The 16,876-nt window shown below is 34.5% G+C and overlaps 1 protein-coding gene across 3 annotated transcripts in view; it reads right to left on the reverse strand.

Annotated features, from left to right (window-relative positions):
* Positions 1-16,876, reverse strand: part of DYNC2H1 (dynein cytoplasmic 2 heavy chain 1) — a 151,654-nt gene that overhangs the window by 79,336 nt on the left and 55,442 nt on the right. For all 3 annotated transcript variants that reach the window (XM_085064244.1, XM_085064253.1, XM_085064238.1), the window contains exons 61-70: positions 16,148-16,274; positions 14,304-14,445; positions 13,638-13,747; positions 11,082-11,180; positions 9,851-9,974; positions 6,867-7,030; positions 6,022-6,141; positions 3,078-3,212; positions 2,185-2,328; positions 408-497 (exon numbers count right to left, since the gene is read on the reverse strand). In XM_085064244.1, coding sequence (XP_084920370.1) covers positions 408-497; positions 2,185-2,328; positions 3,078-3,212; positions 6,022-6,141; positions 6,867-7,030; positions 9,851-9,974; positions 11,082-11,180; positions 13,638-13,747; positions 14,304-14,445; positions 16,148-16,274 — 1,255 coding nt within the window. The remainder of the gene's footprint in view (positions 1-407; positions 498-2,184; positions 2,329-3,077; positions 3,213-6,021; positions 6,142-6,866; positions 7,031-9,850; positions 9,975-11,081; positions 11,181-13,637; positions 13,748-14,303; positions 14,446-16,147; positions 16,275-16,876) is intronic.

Raw genomic sequence — 16,876 nt, forward strand, 5'->3', positions numbered from 1 at the left:
CCAACTATCAACCTACCAAAACCACTTTCATTGCCTTTAAAAAAAACCCAAACCAAAATATTAAAAAAAAAAAAAAAACAAATAATCACACAAAACCTCATATTTAGGAATGCAAGAAATAAGAGTGAATGCAAATAGTGCTCAGAAGACCACGAAGCCCAGGACTGACTCTGAAACCAGAATGAGGCAGAAAGGTGGAGCTCAGTAGAGAAATGTGCATCAGCAATATTAATTTGTTCATATCCTGATTTTTAGTCCTCCTCATTAAACATGTTAAATATTAATAGTGTAATTTTTTGCACCTATTACACCATACTGCTTATTTGAAGTAGATCAAATGTTGGCTGTTGAAAGAATATTTTCAAACCCAGTGCACTATATAAAAGCCAGAAAAAATACAATCTTACCTTAAACAAACAACGACAAACATATTCATATACTGCATGTTTCAATGAGCCAATAAGCAACTTGATTCGTTCCTCAGTATTACTTGAATCCTTAAAAGAAAATTTCAGATTTCAAAAATTCATGTGAAAGTGAAAAACTTTTCACGTGCTTTGTAAATTTCAGCAAAATGACACAAATAATCTGAACTTAATGTGACACTAGTTCTAAAAACATATTATTAAATTTATCTGCAACTATCAATGAGCAGATGATTAATTGGGAAGTTCATGCAGAAGTATTTAGAAATAAATATTTTTACACTGAATATTTTGACTATGAACATGATACAACTTTGTGTATAAGGTAAAATACATTGAGAATGAGAAAACAGTTTTTTCTAATGTTAATATCATTGAAATCTCTTTATTTTCACTTGATAAAAAATTGCTTATGCATCAAATTACTACATTTATACTACTAAACAAGTATGTTGATCTTAAGTGTAGTTATTAAACTTCTGGTAGAATTTGGTCCAACTGAAATGAACATTGTAGGAAATAAGAAGTACACTGTTCTTCAAAGCTCATAGATTGAAAGACTAATTCTAACAGGAAAAAAATTTGAAACATAGGACAAAAGAAGAAAGGGACTGAGGGGTAGGCAGTGTGTTATAGGTAATATGAGCTCCTTTCTACCATGCTGGAATTTGAAGAAATGAGTTTAAGGAGGGCAATTGATTCATCTAATACCTTTCCCAGTCTAAAAGATCACTTGGCAAAAATGAAGAACTGGATAAAGAAGAAGGAAAAAAGCAAGCAATGAAGGCAAAAACAGAAGTTGAGCTTTAAATAGATAACATTATAGGCAGGAAGTAAAAATATTATGAAGGAGTGTGAGAGTAAGAACAAGAAGTTAAAACCTTATGTTGTGGAAAAGAAGTAATAGGAACTTTAAAGAGGGCAAGTTCACATAATCAGAACGGTGTTGTAGAATGACTGGAGCTGAAGGAGAGTTGTATCACAGATGCCAGAATAAAAGGGAATCCAAAGGAAACATGATGAAAGGCTGGTGAATGTTTTTTTAAAGTAGAAACAAAGAGAAATATGAAGAACTTTAGAGAGGCTGAATAAAAAGAAAATGCTCTATTACTCAGTGTGGGTATTTAGATCTAAAGGGTGAGGTGATGAGGGATATATCCATTCTGTGCTCCAAGAAGAATATACTGCCTAAGAATACAGAATAATAAAAATTACATTTTAAACAGGACAGGCTGCAGGCATGCTTACAAACTGTATAAAAGTAGATAAAGTTTTGACCTTCCTTTGGGTAAATGAACCATGCAGAAATATAGGTATTTTCTTCTTCTACCCTTTGCTGATAAAATCAGCATTATTAGCATATTATCATTAATTTATTTAAATGAAGCCTACAATAAAGTTATAATCAACCTTTGTTTTCCTAACTCACCTTAGACAAAGAACAAGCCTGAAATCACAAAGAGTTACTTTGCTTTCAGATGGTACAGAACTTCTGTGATTTATATACAACATAAGGTAATTTAGAAGTCCATGTGCCTGTACTCTGATCACCTACACAGATCACATTCTCATCTGTGCCTGTATCTGAGCACAACAGATCAGCATCACTTGTTGTACACTTCATCATTATTATAAGTTATTACAAGCTTTTTTAAAGTTATATAAGCTTTTTTTAAAAAATGTCCAGAGTAACTAATAAATTCTAAGGATCAAAGCAGATGGATTCTTCTGCAGCGTTAGCAGCTTCAAGAGAAAATACCTGCTCGCTTTGCAGAGCCCTTTGGAAAAGCCGCAGGAACGCCGCCAAACTAAAGCGGTACATATTATTAATTTTGGACAAGTCGGAGATAATGAAGTACATTTTGCTGGCACTCTCAGCCAAAGGGAGATAGGCGTCCCTCTCCTGTAGAAAATAACAACACACATATTAAAAAAACAGGTGCATTACTGCCACCTACTGAGTATTGCATAAATATTTACTCATCCCACTGAGAAAACATTCCTATGACTCCCTCTGCTTTGGAAAACCGAATCTTTTCCAAGCCTTCAAATTGAGGGACCAGCACTCAAGACTTCAACACTGCCTTTAGTTTTCAAAACCGGAAGAAAACATTTTTAGCAAAAAATTCAATAAATTATGAAGGACATGCTGGAAATTAATCCCTAGGGCACTAAGGTCCTTTCCCACCACAGAACACATCCCAAAATTCAATGGAAAATTTTAAGCTAAAGTAATAAGAACACAGAAGAAAACTGCAATCTGTCACAAAAAGAGGATGTCAGATGAATAGCATCACCAACAATCTACACTTTTCCAATAGCAAGGGGCACAATAAACAAAAACATCCACATGAACTATGATGTTTGCAATAGTGGATGGCAAAAATAAAGTCAGAAGCCATTACTTGTCAAAATTCCTTTAATTCAAACTGTCAGACTTTAAATTGTGTAACTATTCAGCATATGCAAAACAAACCATTCTAATTACTGAAAATACTGCATGTACTTGCATATCCTAAATATCATTTACTCAAAAAAAATTGTTACTCATTTTATAATCCTGTGGATGTATGTATCTTCTCTATATAAAAGATTACTATTTTTAGCAGGAGATTAAAGATAGTAGGAGAACAGACTAAAATATTCATCTACCTTATCCAGGGAACTCTGAAGTCTGAAAGATTCAGCCAGTGATTCTTGGATGAGTGCACTGCTTGCTTTAGTTTGATTCAAAGATTCAATCAGATCCTTATTTTCTAGTATATTGCCTTGCGATGTGGCAAGTGTCTGGAAAAAAGAAAGTCATCTATGTTACATTAAAAATAAAAAATCCTGTAAAGTAACCATTTTGGAAGCTGTCTATCTTTCTGACCTGTGCATATTTCTGAATCACTGAATGCATTTCAAGTGTACTAGAAAACAGATGGTCACTCCAAAAACTGAGATGTTTTTTAAAGAAGTATGGAAAATAAAGCTCAAAAACATGCTCAAGAACATACTCCAAAAATCCAGACTGCCAGATTCTGAAACAGAGGTTATTAGCAACCTTTGAGAATGATTTCTGTGATCAGATTCCTAGGCACTAAAATACCCCATGGTAAACACAGATTAGGGTACTTTTTTCTGGTGTTTAACTTCCCATTTAACCTAAAGTTGGCTACTTGTAACAACTTACTGTACCCAGTCATTCATAAATTCCTTTCTGCTTTAAAAAGCCTTCCAATATCTCCTGTACAATCTAGCTCTTGTTTCCAACTGAGATGAATATTCACATTACAATGATTTAAGTTTCGTAATCAGAGATCACTGCAAAATCCTTGAGATTATCCCACATTTTTCCTGAGTTTCCCACATTTTTCCTGAGTTCTCCCCTTTAAATTAGGCAATTAAGCAATTAATTTCATTTCTAAGAAATGGGAGAAGTTTGAACAGTTAACTTATATTTAAGGTTTTTTACTAACCTTCAGTAAATACACATCAATACATTTATTTTAGTCAGAAAATTGGCTGCTTGTCAGCCAAATCAGTTCTGAGTAACCACCTGTAGGACAGCACTTCAGAATATTTGGAGGCAGAGATTAACCAATCTGAGTAGTGGAATGCACTTAGTTCTCTACCTGAAACAAGTTCAGGATGAGATGATCTGCTTTTTCAAAGCATCTGATTTATGTATGAGAAATGATACTGTGAGCTATTGACAGCCACGGCACCTATGTCATTACTCTGGGGATTTTAGAAGAGAACAAGTACAGTACTTCAGATGGAATGGTAATGTTGGTTTAGGACTAACTTAAATTTAGCCGGACCTCACCCAACACTGGCTTCTTCGTTGACAAAGTCCATGTAGTACCTGCCAGTTTCCACTGAGCTTTAGGTTTCTTTCTTTCTTCAGGGTCAAAGAGTATCCTGATTCCAGTGCTAACAAGAATTCCAAAATTGACATCAACCTTGCTGTTAGTACTCAGTTGCTTTTTGTTGCAGATATCTTAGGCATCAACTACTTTAAGTTTTGCACTTGATAATTCAGATCAGAAGAAGATTTTTGAGTTCCAAGAGCACACAAAAAGTGTGTTCTAAAAACTGAAATTTTTTCTGCTACATCTCTGAACCCTCAGTTTCTGATAGACAATAAGATGTTAAAATGGTCAAATCTGGATATGGAATTTTATTACAGAGCATGTTTCCATCTTCCTATAAGAAAAATCTGCCCCATCAGAATTTTAGAAAAGGGTTAAGTTTAGTTTTTGATAATTAATAGGGAGTTCAATAGGGACAGTAAATGTGGAAATGCAAATCACATTAGATAATTATGTGCAAAATTCTAACACTGAGCTATTAATCATAGAACAGAATCATAGAGTGGTTTGGGTTGGAAAGCACCTCAGACCATCTAGTTCCAACCCCCCCTGCCATGGGCAGGGATGCCAATCATTACATCAGGTTGCTCAAAGCTCCATCCAAACTGGCCTTGAACACTTCCAGGGATGAGGCATCCACAAGTTCTCTGGGGAACCTGTTCCCAGAGGTTACCAGAGGAACTGGTGCCTTACAACCCTCACAGTAGAGAATTTCTTTATAATATCTAATCTAAACCTACCCTCTTGCAGTTTAAAAACCATTCTTCCCTTGTCCTGTCACTACATGTCCTTGTAATAAGCCCCTGTGCAGCTCTCTTGTGGGCCAGTGTAATAAAGGGCCAGCCTAATCTGCAAAAACTATTATTTTAACATTGTACCCAATACTGCAAAGTCCTGTGACTTAGCTACAGACTGAGGGTTTTGAGGCACCAGGTCAATCTCCCTGCATATCTGACCTTTCAGAAGGACAGAGGATTTGAGAATCCATTCCTACAAGCATGAAACACAGTTTATGTGAAATCCATGGCAGGACACAAACAAAAAATAAAACAGTCCTTCCTTGGAAGCTACGTTTTTTATGGAGGTGAACAGCTGTCTCTGAGCATAAGTACTTCCAGTAAAATAAAAAGATGAACTGAAACCTGAGAATATTAATTTTATATGCAAGAAAGGGAATGTTAACCATAAAGAATATTACAGCTCATTGCTAATAAGAAACAACTGTGGAGGTTTAAAATTTTAAATGTCTCTCTCAGCAATCTTTCCATTTTGTAGTGAGATTTTTTTTTTATTTTTTTCACAACACAGGATCATTTCTCAACTTGAGAAAGAATCATTTGATATGATTCACAAGCTTAAAAATGTGGCTTTTTAAAAAACTCGATTTCAAAATGAAATAGCATAATTTTTAATAAAGCTTTCTCTTCTTGGTGTGTTAAAATGAATTAAATTTCTAATCAATCTAAATCAGCCTAAATCTAGCTCACCAGGTTAATAAATTTAACTATGAAAATGCTTTACGTGTTGAAATACTAGTTTCATAACAGAGGTACCTTTTTATCTATTCTTCCAACAGGTACAGGCAAATAATGCCTTTATTTTTTCTAATCAAAAATCCAGAAGGCTCATTATTCCAACACTTCCAGCATTTTCATTCAAACCCGTGACAATGTGACCATTGTTATCCTCAATGTTATCTTACTGGTCTAAAAGATATAAAAGAGGTAAATTTGTTTTACCTCCAAAAGAGAATCCTCAAGCTTAGCTAACTGAATCTTCTTATCTTCTTCCTGTTGTAACAGCTTTGTCTTCTGCTCTTCCAAATCAGGCTTTTCATGCTGAATCGTTAAAGCCAAAAGCTAAAAACAAAGAGAGAAAACAAAAACAAAGTTGGGGTTTTTTTCCGTATTTCCCTTTAAAGAAGGGTCAATTTTTATGGATGCATTCTATGATGCCAATTCCCTATCTCCAGTGCACAGAGGAAATCTATATGGTTATCTATGCTTCACATTTTTAATTATATCTTATTTATTGACATCTAATCTACATCTCACTCTAAGCCTCTTGTTAGTGTAGAAAAACTTATTTCCTACCAAACAGAGGTCGGATTTTCTTCCTTTATCCCTCTTCTTTTTTTACTTTCTTCCATTTGTATCTTACATTTTGCTTCCTAGACTTTACAGAGAAAACCTCAAAAGCTACTAGCATTTTAAAGGCGTAAAATACACAGTATTTTGGTTTCACTACATTTTTTCTGTACACAAAGTATCTTGATGTTACCAGCATTACTCTCTAAGTAGGACACTGGAGAGCTATGACAGAAATGTTTCCATGGTACCATAAATGCATCTTGAACAGAAAGAAAAGGCTTAGAAATTAATCTGTTGCAACGGAAGTCAAAGAGAACATTTTCATTTTCTCTACCGGACTCACTCCTTGGTTCCAAAGTGCATAAAAATTTTACTATTTATATTTGTGAGTTAGAAAATACCTCCATAACCATTACTGCAAACTGCCCAATAGGGCTTTATTCCAGATGCTGGATGCAGCCAAACATACACTGTGTTTTATTCTAAATACCTACCTGTCCTCTTAAGCCACTTGCTGTTGTGGTAAAGTTTACTTCTGTAACAATAGAAGAAGCATCAGGTGGAATGAAGGGATTTGGGTTCCTTGTTGATAGAAAAAGACGGAAGTCTTGATTATAATCTATCATTTTTTCACCGATTTGTACAGCATAACGGGGTCCTGTAAATAATAAATAGATGTTATACTCACTCTGATTGGAACATTTTAAAATTATCTGAAAACAATACTAACTGTGTAATACCTTATGAATAGTGGATGTAAATATATTTTACAATATTTATTTATGAATAGATTGGAAAAAAATACAAATTCAAAAAATTTAAGGAGCACATCCCAACCTGCATTGTTAGAGACAGAAAAATAATAACATAGCACTAATATAGGAAAGTTACACAGTAAGAACTTTTAATACACCTGAATAATTTAATTATCCCTACCCAGAACACAAAGCATAAAAGACAAAAAATGCACCTGAATTAGAAGTAATACTAATGACTTCTTGAATTTTTCAGACCATGAATACAAGATAAAACACCACAGAAGATGACCTAGAGAATTCCCGTCATGTGTAAGAATCTTGTCGTAATTTTAAACATATTCCTTCACCTTTAAACACTGGCCTACCACTCTATACTAGCCATAATTATATACTGGCTAACTAAGATGGTTCAGTTTTTCCAGAATGTTGTCCAAACCCGTTAGATTTCATCTCTGGATCTGTTATATTTATTTGTAGAAGGTTGGTGTATAATCATAATTCTATGAAGATATTATTTTCTATAACAACTGTTATAGAGCAAATCTGTGAATATCTAGAAGTAGAATGAAAGAAAAATATTCCATTAAGAAATGTCCCATAAATTTGTATTACTATAAATATATTTAATTTAATCATGTTATGAAAGAAACAAGTGATTTATTAAATAACTGATGTCATGGTTTCAGTCTGTTTATACTCCTACTATTTCTCAATGTGCCTGTTACAGAATAAAATTACATGTATGGCACTCCCCCCCACCCCTCTTCCTTAACAGGTTTCTGTTTGAGCAGGGTTAGAAAAGAACAGACTTTGACAATCACATGATTAGAGTAAGATTTTGCCTCCTGATACTGAACAAGAAATAAGAACAGAATTATAAGATGATAAGTGAAAATTTCCATTTCAGAAAACTTTCCAAGATGGCATACTTAGGTGCTTCTCTATTTTTAGCACTGACCACAGAACAGAAATATAAATCTCTTCCTAAAACACTGGTAGAGATGAAAATCACATACCAATTTTGCCTTTATGCCAAAGATCAGAATAAATTTTAGGACTATGTTGTAAAAATGTCAAACAGAAAATGGAAGCTGTACAAAGAAGAATTTACTGCAGTACATACATTCACATTTTTCTTAATGTTGTATGCCAAGTAATGAAGAGAGGTGCAGTCATCACAAGAAACATACTGCAGGCAGGCCCCACACTTGCATTTTGACAAAAAGAAGGAGCTCATGCTTGCTTGTACAGTGATGGAAAAGATTCAAACAGAGACCTGTTCTCCCTTTTCCAATAACAGCTCTCTAGTTTGGACTCACACAGACCTAGAATTAATATAGCTCATTAACAAGCAAAAGAGGATGTCTGAGTGTTATGAGCAATTTCCCTGAACAAACTAGTATATTTGAATTTAATCTGCTTTCTCCACAGTTCTGCAGACATATTCATCTCTCATACTGCATCTCATCAGCTTTCCAAAATTCAGAAGAAGCTAGAGGGACAATTTTTTTTTTTTTTACAGTGTTCTACCTAACCCCCCTGAAATCACCGCTTTGGTGGTGTTCTTTCAATGAGAATAAGCAAACAAGTACATCTGTAATGGAAGACTGACTTAAAATAACACTTTCTTTTTCTTAAACAGGTCTTTCATATATTGGAGATAAATGTATATAAGAATCCTATGGTATCTGCATTTATTTTGAGCATGTACTTACAACATTTAAACAACTACTGCAACCTCACAATTATTAGATCTCAGTAGTAGACAAAATGACAGCAAAAAAAGAGTCTTGAGCTATCTTCAATACCCAAAGTTCATGCAGTAAATTGCATGCACACGATACATGCTGAGGAATTACCACTTGAGGCAGAAATACAATTACAAAGGATAAAGCAAATTATTTTAATTACAGAAATTTAGAAAGTACTTAAAACACACATTGCTGTATTTTTTGATGCAACCAATTCTCTTGACATAATTTCAAAATATGTAACTTGATTCAAAATAATTCATGCTGAGATACTTATATAATTACTATTTATTTTTGCTAAACTTATATCATCGTTTTTCATATTAAACCTTTTTTAAAGCAACTAAGTCCACAGCAGCTATATAGACATTTTGATAGAGTATATTATCAGTCCAAAACAGAGACACTACATTGTAAAACCGAAATGTTGTACTTTTTCCCTTTTCTTGCATTGGTTAAGGGACCCTTTCACCAAATTCCACCATTTTGCTGATCTGTATGACCCTCCCCATTCCAAGGGCACATCAGGAACACACCAGTCTGTCTTCTTTAGTTTCAGACAAATGCAAGAGAAACAGGAACACCAACATACTGAATCTTTAATTTCTAACTGCACAAGCAGTTGTGAAACTTCTGGTTTATTTAAGGCCCAAGTTTCCTACTAGAACTATGTGTTTGAAATTATCATAGAAATCAACTTAAAATTTAAATTTTTAAGAGTTGATAAAAACACATTCTTTTAATTTCAGTAAAAAAGAAAACTTCAAATACTTTTCAATATTTTTCGACTTCCTAAATAAGAACATATCTCCAACACCATTTCACGCACTGCCGTTTTAGAAGCAGGTTAATACTACAGAGGAAGAAAACTACACAATATTCATGTTTTCAGAAAAATCAAGTTTTGTATAAATATATCTAAACTTCACAAGTTTTGAGCAAGCATTTCCAAAAATCTTGGTGATTTACCTTGAGCAATAAGATCTTTTCTTAGCAATGGGTAAAGTACAGGCTCCACTCCATCCATTTCCTGTATAATAAGTGTTTTCCCAAATCTCACTGCCAGCTCAAGAACAGTTAGGAAGTTAGTGTCCTGGGTAAATAAAAATAAATTCCTTTGATTCATGTTTTTTTGAATGAGTAGGAAGGCATTACATCAAATAGTCCAAATCTAAAAAATAGCAGTATAGATGAAAAATCCTATTAGAGGCATATGATATTTCAGGGTTTAGCCACAAATGTTTAGTTTAAATAAACTTGATCCACTCAGCTACTGAGACACAGAAAACCTGTTTAACATCCCTAGATCTTCAAGTTCACCATCATGTCTGCCAGGTGCACCTATAAATCCAAGTCTGGTATCTCAAATGTTCATATGTGGCAATGTCTCCAAACTGAACCAAGGACTGGATTCACATTATTAAGAGATCTACATGCAGACTTTTGTTGCAAACAGGTGTTTAAACATGCATATGGTGCTTAAGATCCCATTAGTCAATGGAGATCCTAGACAATGTATACAACAGAGGCTAAAGGTAATCAGGCCTATCAGCCAGCAGGAGAAACAATCCATTACCCAAAGATATGTTATCTACTACCATCAAAGAGTACCTACAAGGCTTGCACAGGGCCAGCAGGGATCTGTGTAAGAACCTACATACTTTTGAAGCAATATTTTGAGGCCAGGTGGGGGTAAGTAAGTGACTTCCAAATAGCACCAGGTGCCTGCCTATGTGTGTGCAACTGAGCCTCGCTACTCATGTAAGCAGTTGCAGGTACACAATTAATTTCAGGTACTTTAATCTCAAACTGAAATCAAACTTACTCTTTCCAGTGTAGATAATACAACACAACAATCATAGGGAATAAATGTATATATACTCCTGAAATCCAGTGAACTGCAAGCAAGTATACAAAAGACCTCTCTATTTGAAAATCTTTTACTATCTCCCTCTCAGCAGGAAATATGACATTCTTGGAGAGAGCAGCACAAAGAGGCAAACTTGTAGAAGTAATACCAGATGTTGACCTTACAATTTTAAATAACCTAGAACTGTGTGAGAAATTGTATGCCTCACAGAATATAAACTCGTTTTTGGTGATTGCTATCACACACCTTTAAAAACTATTATTTTGTAAGATCTGGAATAGAGAAAGCTCAAATAGAAAAGAATGGTAAGACCATGAGTAAGTACTCCACCTGTTGGTTAATAACTTCCAAACGTGATTCCTTCAAATGTGTCTTCAACCATTCAGTAGCCCGGAAAGAAGGGTCTATCAAAAATGGGCAAACTTTACTCTGGGGGAAAAAAAATACAAATATATTTACTAAAATCTATTTAAGAATAAAACTGGAGTATTTTTTTTATTTCCCCAAAATAATGGAATATATATTTTAAAATATTTTTATTAAATAAATTGTTTAGAGAAACAGTAACAGACTAGGAAATTTACATATTTCATTTATCTCTTCTTTAAAAAAAAAGAAGAGCACCCAAATCCAAAATTCTCAGATGTTTGTCCTGCTGAAGTTGGGCAGTTCTTCACCTTCTCTTAAAAATAGCAGTCTCTATTCAATGAGTATAATCTACAGCTTTTCAGCAGTTATTCACAACTGCTTTTAAACTTAGAAGCATTAGTTTTCCTTTTTCTTCTTCTAGTGGGCAAGATACAAGACTTCTGGGTTTGGACCTCAATGCATTTCAGAAAGAATCATGAATACAAGTATTTTGCAGGCATAAAGCTACACTGGACTCTCTCCAGTACATCCATGTCTCATTTGTGCTGAGGATCCCACAACTGGAGCCTGGACTCCAGGTGTGGCCTCACCAGTGCCGTGTGAAGGGGAGAGATCATTTCCCTTGACCTGCTGCCAATACTTTGCCTAAAGCTGTCCATGATACCATTGGCCTTCTCCTTGACAAGGGCCCATTACTGACTCATGTACAACCTTGTGTCCACCAGGACCACCACGTTCTTTTCTGCAAATCTGTTTTGCAACTGATTGGTCCCCAGCACATATTGGTACATGGGGTTGTTATTATTCAGGCACAGGACTGTGCAATTTCCCTTGCTGAACTTCATGAGGTTCCTGTCAGCCCATTTCTCCAGTCTGTCAGGGACCCTCTGGGCAGCAGCTTTACCCTGTTGTGTATCAGAGGCTCAATCACAGAATGGCTTGGGTTAGAAAGTCCCTTAAATACCATCTAGTTCCAAACACCCTGCCATGGGCAGGGATACCACTCACTAGATCAGGCTGCCCATGGTCCCATCCAACCTGGTCTTCCAGGGATGAGGCATCCACAGCTTCTCTGAGCAACCTGTGCCAGTGCCTTGCTACACTCTCAGTAAAGAATTTTTTCCTAACATCTCATCTAAATCTCTCCTCATTTAGTTTAAAACCATTCTCCCTTCCCCTCTTATTATCTGCCCAGGTAAGACTTGTTCTCTCTCTTTTCTGTAAGCCCTCTTTAAGTATTGAAAGACCATAGTAAGGTGTACCCAGAGTCTTCTGTTCTCCAGGCTGAACAACCCCAGCTCTCTCAGCATGTCCTCATTGCAGACATCATCCAGCCCTCATATTATCTTGATGTATGGAGCCATGTCCCCCAGTTTTGTGCCAGCAGACTTGCTGAAGGTTTAAACATGCATTTTCAACAATTCTCTGGTTCAGTCTGATAGAAAAGCATTTCTAAGTTTGGGGCTTTTTTTAGACTGAGTTCCAGTATTCCAAACTGAGTAACTACACAGATCTCAAACTGAAGGTAAATACGATCAGTATTCAAGCATCAAAAGATGATGAGCACAAAGGCAGAGAACTGTACTGTAGACCACATTGATAAAATACCATGTCCAATTTCAGGTTTATAAGGATGCTGAAAAAAAATGTACACAAAAAAAATTATTTCAGCTGAGGGAGTGCTTCAGAAAGCTCTTTACACACAGAGATTTTTAAGAGCTCCAGCTATTCAACTAATGGAAAAGATGAAAATAAGATCTCATTATAGCATATGGGTAGCTTTAATGGTACCAGGCAGTATTTACTGAAAAGCTTTTTAATCAAACTGAGAAAAGAAGATATAGATCTACTAAAAGGATGCTAAAGGAAGATAAATTCAAATTGGAGAAAATTCTGTAACTGATTTGAATCATCAATCATCTGAGTAAATCACCTGTAGTAAATGAACATTCTCCTCATGCTATTAAATATTTACTTGTTAGCAGACCTAATAAATGACTAGAATATTACATACATAATTGTATATTATGTATTATATATCTATATGTAACTGTATGATAAAACTGAATCTTTTCCTTTTCTCAAGTACTATTAGCTATATATATAGATAGATAGATAGATAGATAGATAGATAGATAGATAGATCTTGAAAGATATCTGCATGTCGTGTTTTCCTTTCTCTGAGAAAACAAGTAATAGAAATTATGTGTCAAAGTGAACACGTATAGGACATAATCTTCCACTGATTGTATCGTTGTTAACAATTATTTACACTATAAGCCTGAATAGACTGATAAAGAATAAAACTGTAAAAGCAAAAATGAAAACATGTATTTTCTTTCTTTTTCCCTTTGTTACAAAATATCCATTGTTACATAAGTTTTATTTCTCTCTGTGTGTATGCACTCTGTGATGCCAACAAATAACACAAATGAAATTAAATAGTTCAAGTTGCTATGTTACTGAAATCCATAAAAATTTAAATACTTCCTAGACCAGACAAAAAAGAAAATTTACCTGCAGGATGACAAGAGCATTTTCTATTGAAAGGTCATCTGAAGGCAAACCTTCACTTTTCCAAACTAACTCCTCACTTTCTGTACACAGGAACCGCCGTAAATCAAACTCTGACAAATGAAAGTGTAAGCAAAGCATTGTTTGTGTTAATCATTTACAGTCTGTATAATTTTAAAGCATTTACCAGTCTATATACAGCAGAGACTCTGTCTAACAGAGCGCAAGTCTGTAGATTTTCCTTTGACCTATTATTTTTTTGCTTTTATTGAACTTATTAATAATAAGTAGCTGATGTCAGAAATATTTAATCATTTTGCTAACACAGATAAAAAGGAATACTGAAAAAGCAGAAGCATTCAGAATGCACTGGCAAATTTACAACAGTTAATGTGAACACATTCATTTTTGTAAACTTTTCTTTTTAAGCAAGTACTATATTGATAAAATTATTTATAAATATTTGTAATATTAATAATTTCATAGAATGAGTCTAAGAAATAATCTGTCAGTATATGGAAATATTTATTGAGTAAGAAAACATCTCGTCTCATTTGGGAACACTAAGACAATTGAGACTGTTCATTAAAACTCACTGGCATTTCTCACTTCCTCAATCTAGCTTAATTACTTGTACGCAGAGAGTGACAAACACACACACAAAATTACTTTCAAGGCCTGCTGATTTGGTCCATTCATCCAAGCTGTTTTTCCTCTGATCCTCAGGAGCAGCAGAAAGATATGTAATAAATGCAGCTGCTAACTGAGCTCTTTTAGGCAATGTAGCCAGTTCATCTGTTATCTCTGACACCTTAAAAAAAAAAAGTACAGTATGTATAGGTGCTTTGCAAACAAAAACTGCATTAATACATCACATCAGTTACCAAAAAGTCAGAAATAAGTTTGCCTGCCATTGTTAATACAGTTGAGACAGTTTCTTTTCTTGCATTTCAGGTATCTAAACCTAGCTAAGACACACATGGAAGTATGGGAAAAATTCCTTTTAGCTCTGGGCTAGGGCATGGACAGATATTTCTGAGAATGTAGCTGCTAAAAATCCATTAATTTGATGACAAGTTCAATTTATAAGCAAATGGATAAACAGTATTATAGTCAGAAAAATAAGAAATATGTGATCCTAGTCACAGTCAGGCTGTAAGTATAACTTACAATATGTATACAGACAATAAATACTATATGCAAGTATTATATTTACTGTTACTCACTGCACAATTACATGATAAAATATATTCATCATATATCTTCAAATAATTTATCTGCACTAAATCAACTCTGTTTTGAACTGTTCCAGTATTTTGGAGAAAAATACAGGATATCAACATAATATGTGACTCCCATAATTGGTTTCAAAGTACTGCCACTTTTACTTTAATCAAACTGACATTAAAAAGAAATGCTGCTACACAAAATAAAGGCAACTTTTTATTGCTTCCTCCTTACGTTAAAGAGGGAGACAAATACTGCCTTTTTGCTGTCTTCATTATGGGATGAGTTCCTGATTAATTTGTCAGTTTAGTCTACAGCATACTATTAATAGATAGTCTGAATTTTCTAATGTACCAGGGTAAAAAATTGTGAGGAGTCACTTTTAGAAGCATTTACACTCTGGAGTTCAAATATATTCAATCCTTACTACAGCTGATGGAATAGCTATAAAGTACCTTTCAGAGGAAAATCTTTCACTTTTTTCCGGTACGGTGGACAACCTACAAGAAGGATTCATCTAAATTTAACTTTAGTTCTTCAAAATGTAGGCATTTAGTCTAATAGTTTAGGCTTTTTCAGTATCAGTGGAGAGGAAGGACCATGCATCTCTGCATGGAGATTTATTCTCCTTGAAGATTCCCATGGAAGTTACTTACTGGGTTTCTGGAGGTGACAGCTATTGTCAGCTTGTATATATCTTGAGATTTTCCTATTTGTTTCAGACTGTAGAAGGGCCTGTGTCTCCAAAGACTTGCTAGTTTCTCTCAAATACATCATTTGGGCAAATAAGATATGCTTACCTTCCCTACTTCAGCAGCAGGAAAGTTTCAAGTATTTAAGTGAACACTTCAAACGCAACCCAGCATTTTGGATAGACCTATATGCACATTTCCAACATTGATGCCATAAAGGAGATACATTTTAAGACTGTGATTATTTAAAATCTGTACCTTTTGTCTGTATCTCAGGTTGGAGAGTCCAATTGCTGACATGTTGGGCCATCATAACAATTACATTCTTGTGATTGAAAACCATCACAGAATTTTGTATGCTTTGTATTAAATACCAGGGGAATTTTTACGTATTTGGTAGTGAGGTGATAAGTATGATGAAGTAAAAAGAAGTTTCAGACAGAAGGAAAGCTTTATTTTCTAATGAGAAACCAAATAAATGTGCACTGGGAGACATGCAGAATGGCAGCAACTCAAATTCTGCAAACAGTGCAAAAACTGCATCATCAAATTATCAGCTAGCTATAAGATGTATTTATAAACATTTTCACTAACCTGAGTGCTCCATCTTGTGTGCTCCCTATCGAGTTGATTTATCAGTACCTCTGCAGCTTTCAGTGTTTTCTGAGCTTTACTTAGTTCTGCTTCAAGTTTTGCTGCTTCTGTTGTTCTACTCTGGAACCTGTAAAACAAGTATTCTTTGGAATTGCTGTCATGAACTACTAAACTTATGAACAGTTACTTCCAAGGCAGTTTAATTGATTGAATTTTTAATGAATGCCTTGCTTATTATTGATGAAGAACACAACTGCAGCAGTTCTTTTTTTACACATTCTGCTTCTAAGTGGGCTTGTTAGACTTTTGGCTAACACAATTCAGATAGATGCACAGGTGGGATTTAAAAATAGATTTGAAACACAGACTATAATATCTGACAATCATTCCTTCTTCTGCTTAAACAGCCTGACGATTTTAGTGATTGTATAAAGTTTTGTTCTGCACCTAGTGAGAACAATGGCAGGCTCAATGCCATACTATACATTTCTAACTATTCAGTAAATTTATCTATTAAATGTTTAAAAAAGAGTATTACTAATTCACATGGATGACTCCAGTTCAATGCACAGCAGTCTATTTTGTAAACTAGTATGAAGTAAGAACATGCCCTAAAAACCAGGCATGGTTTAGGTATTATTTTGAAATGTTCAATATCTAATTAGTTTGATTAATATTTAAAATGTTTGATACATTTAATCCTCCTATTTAAAGTAATGTATTTATATA

Source organism: Lichenostomus cassidix, chromosome 1, assembly GCF_008360975.1.
Source record: "Lichenostomus cassidix isolate B80296 chromosome 1, HeHo_3.0, whole genome shotgun sequence".
Taxonomy (NCBI): domain Eukaryota; kingdom Metazoa; phylum Chordata; class Aves; order Passeriformes; family Meliphagidae; genus Lichenostomus; species Lichenostomus cassidix.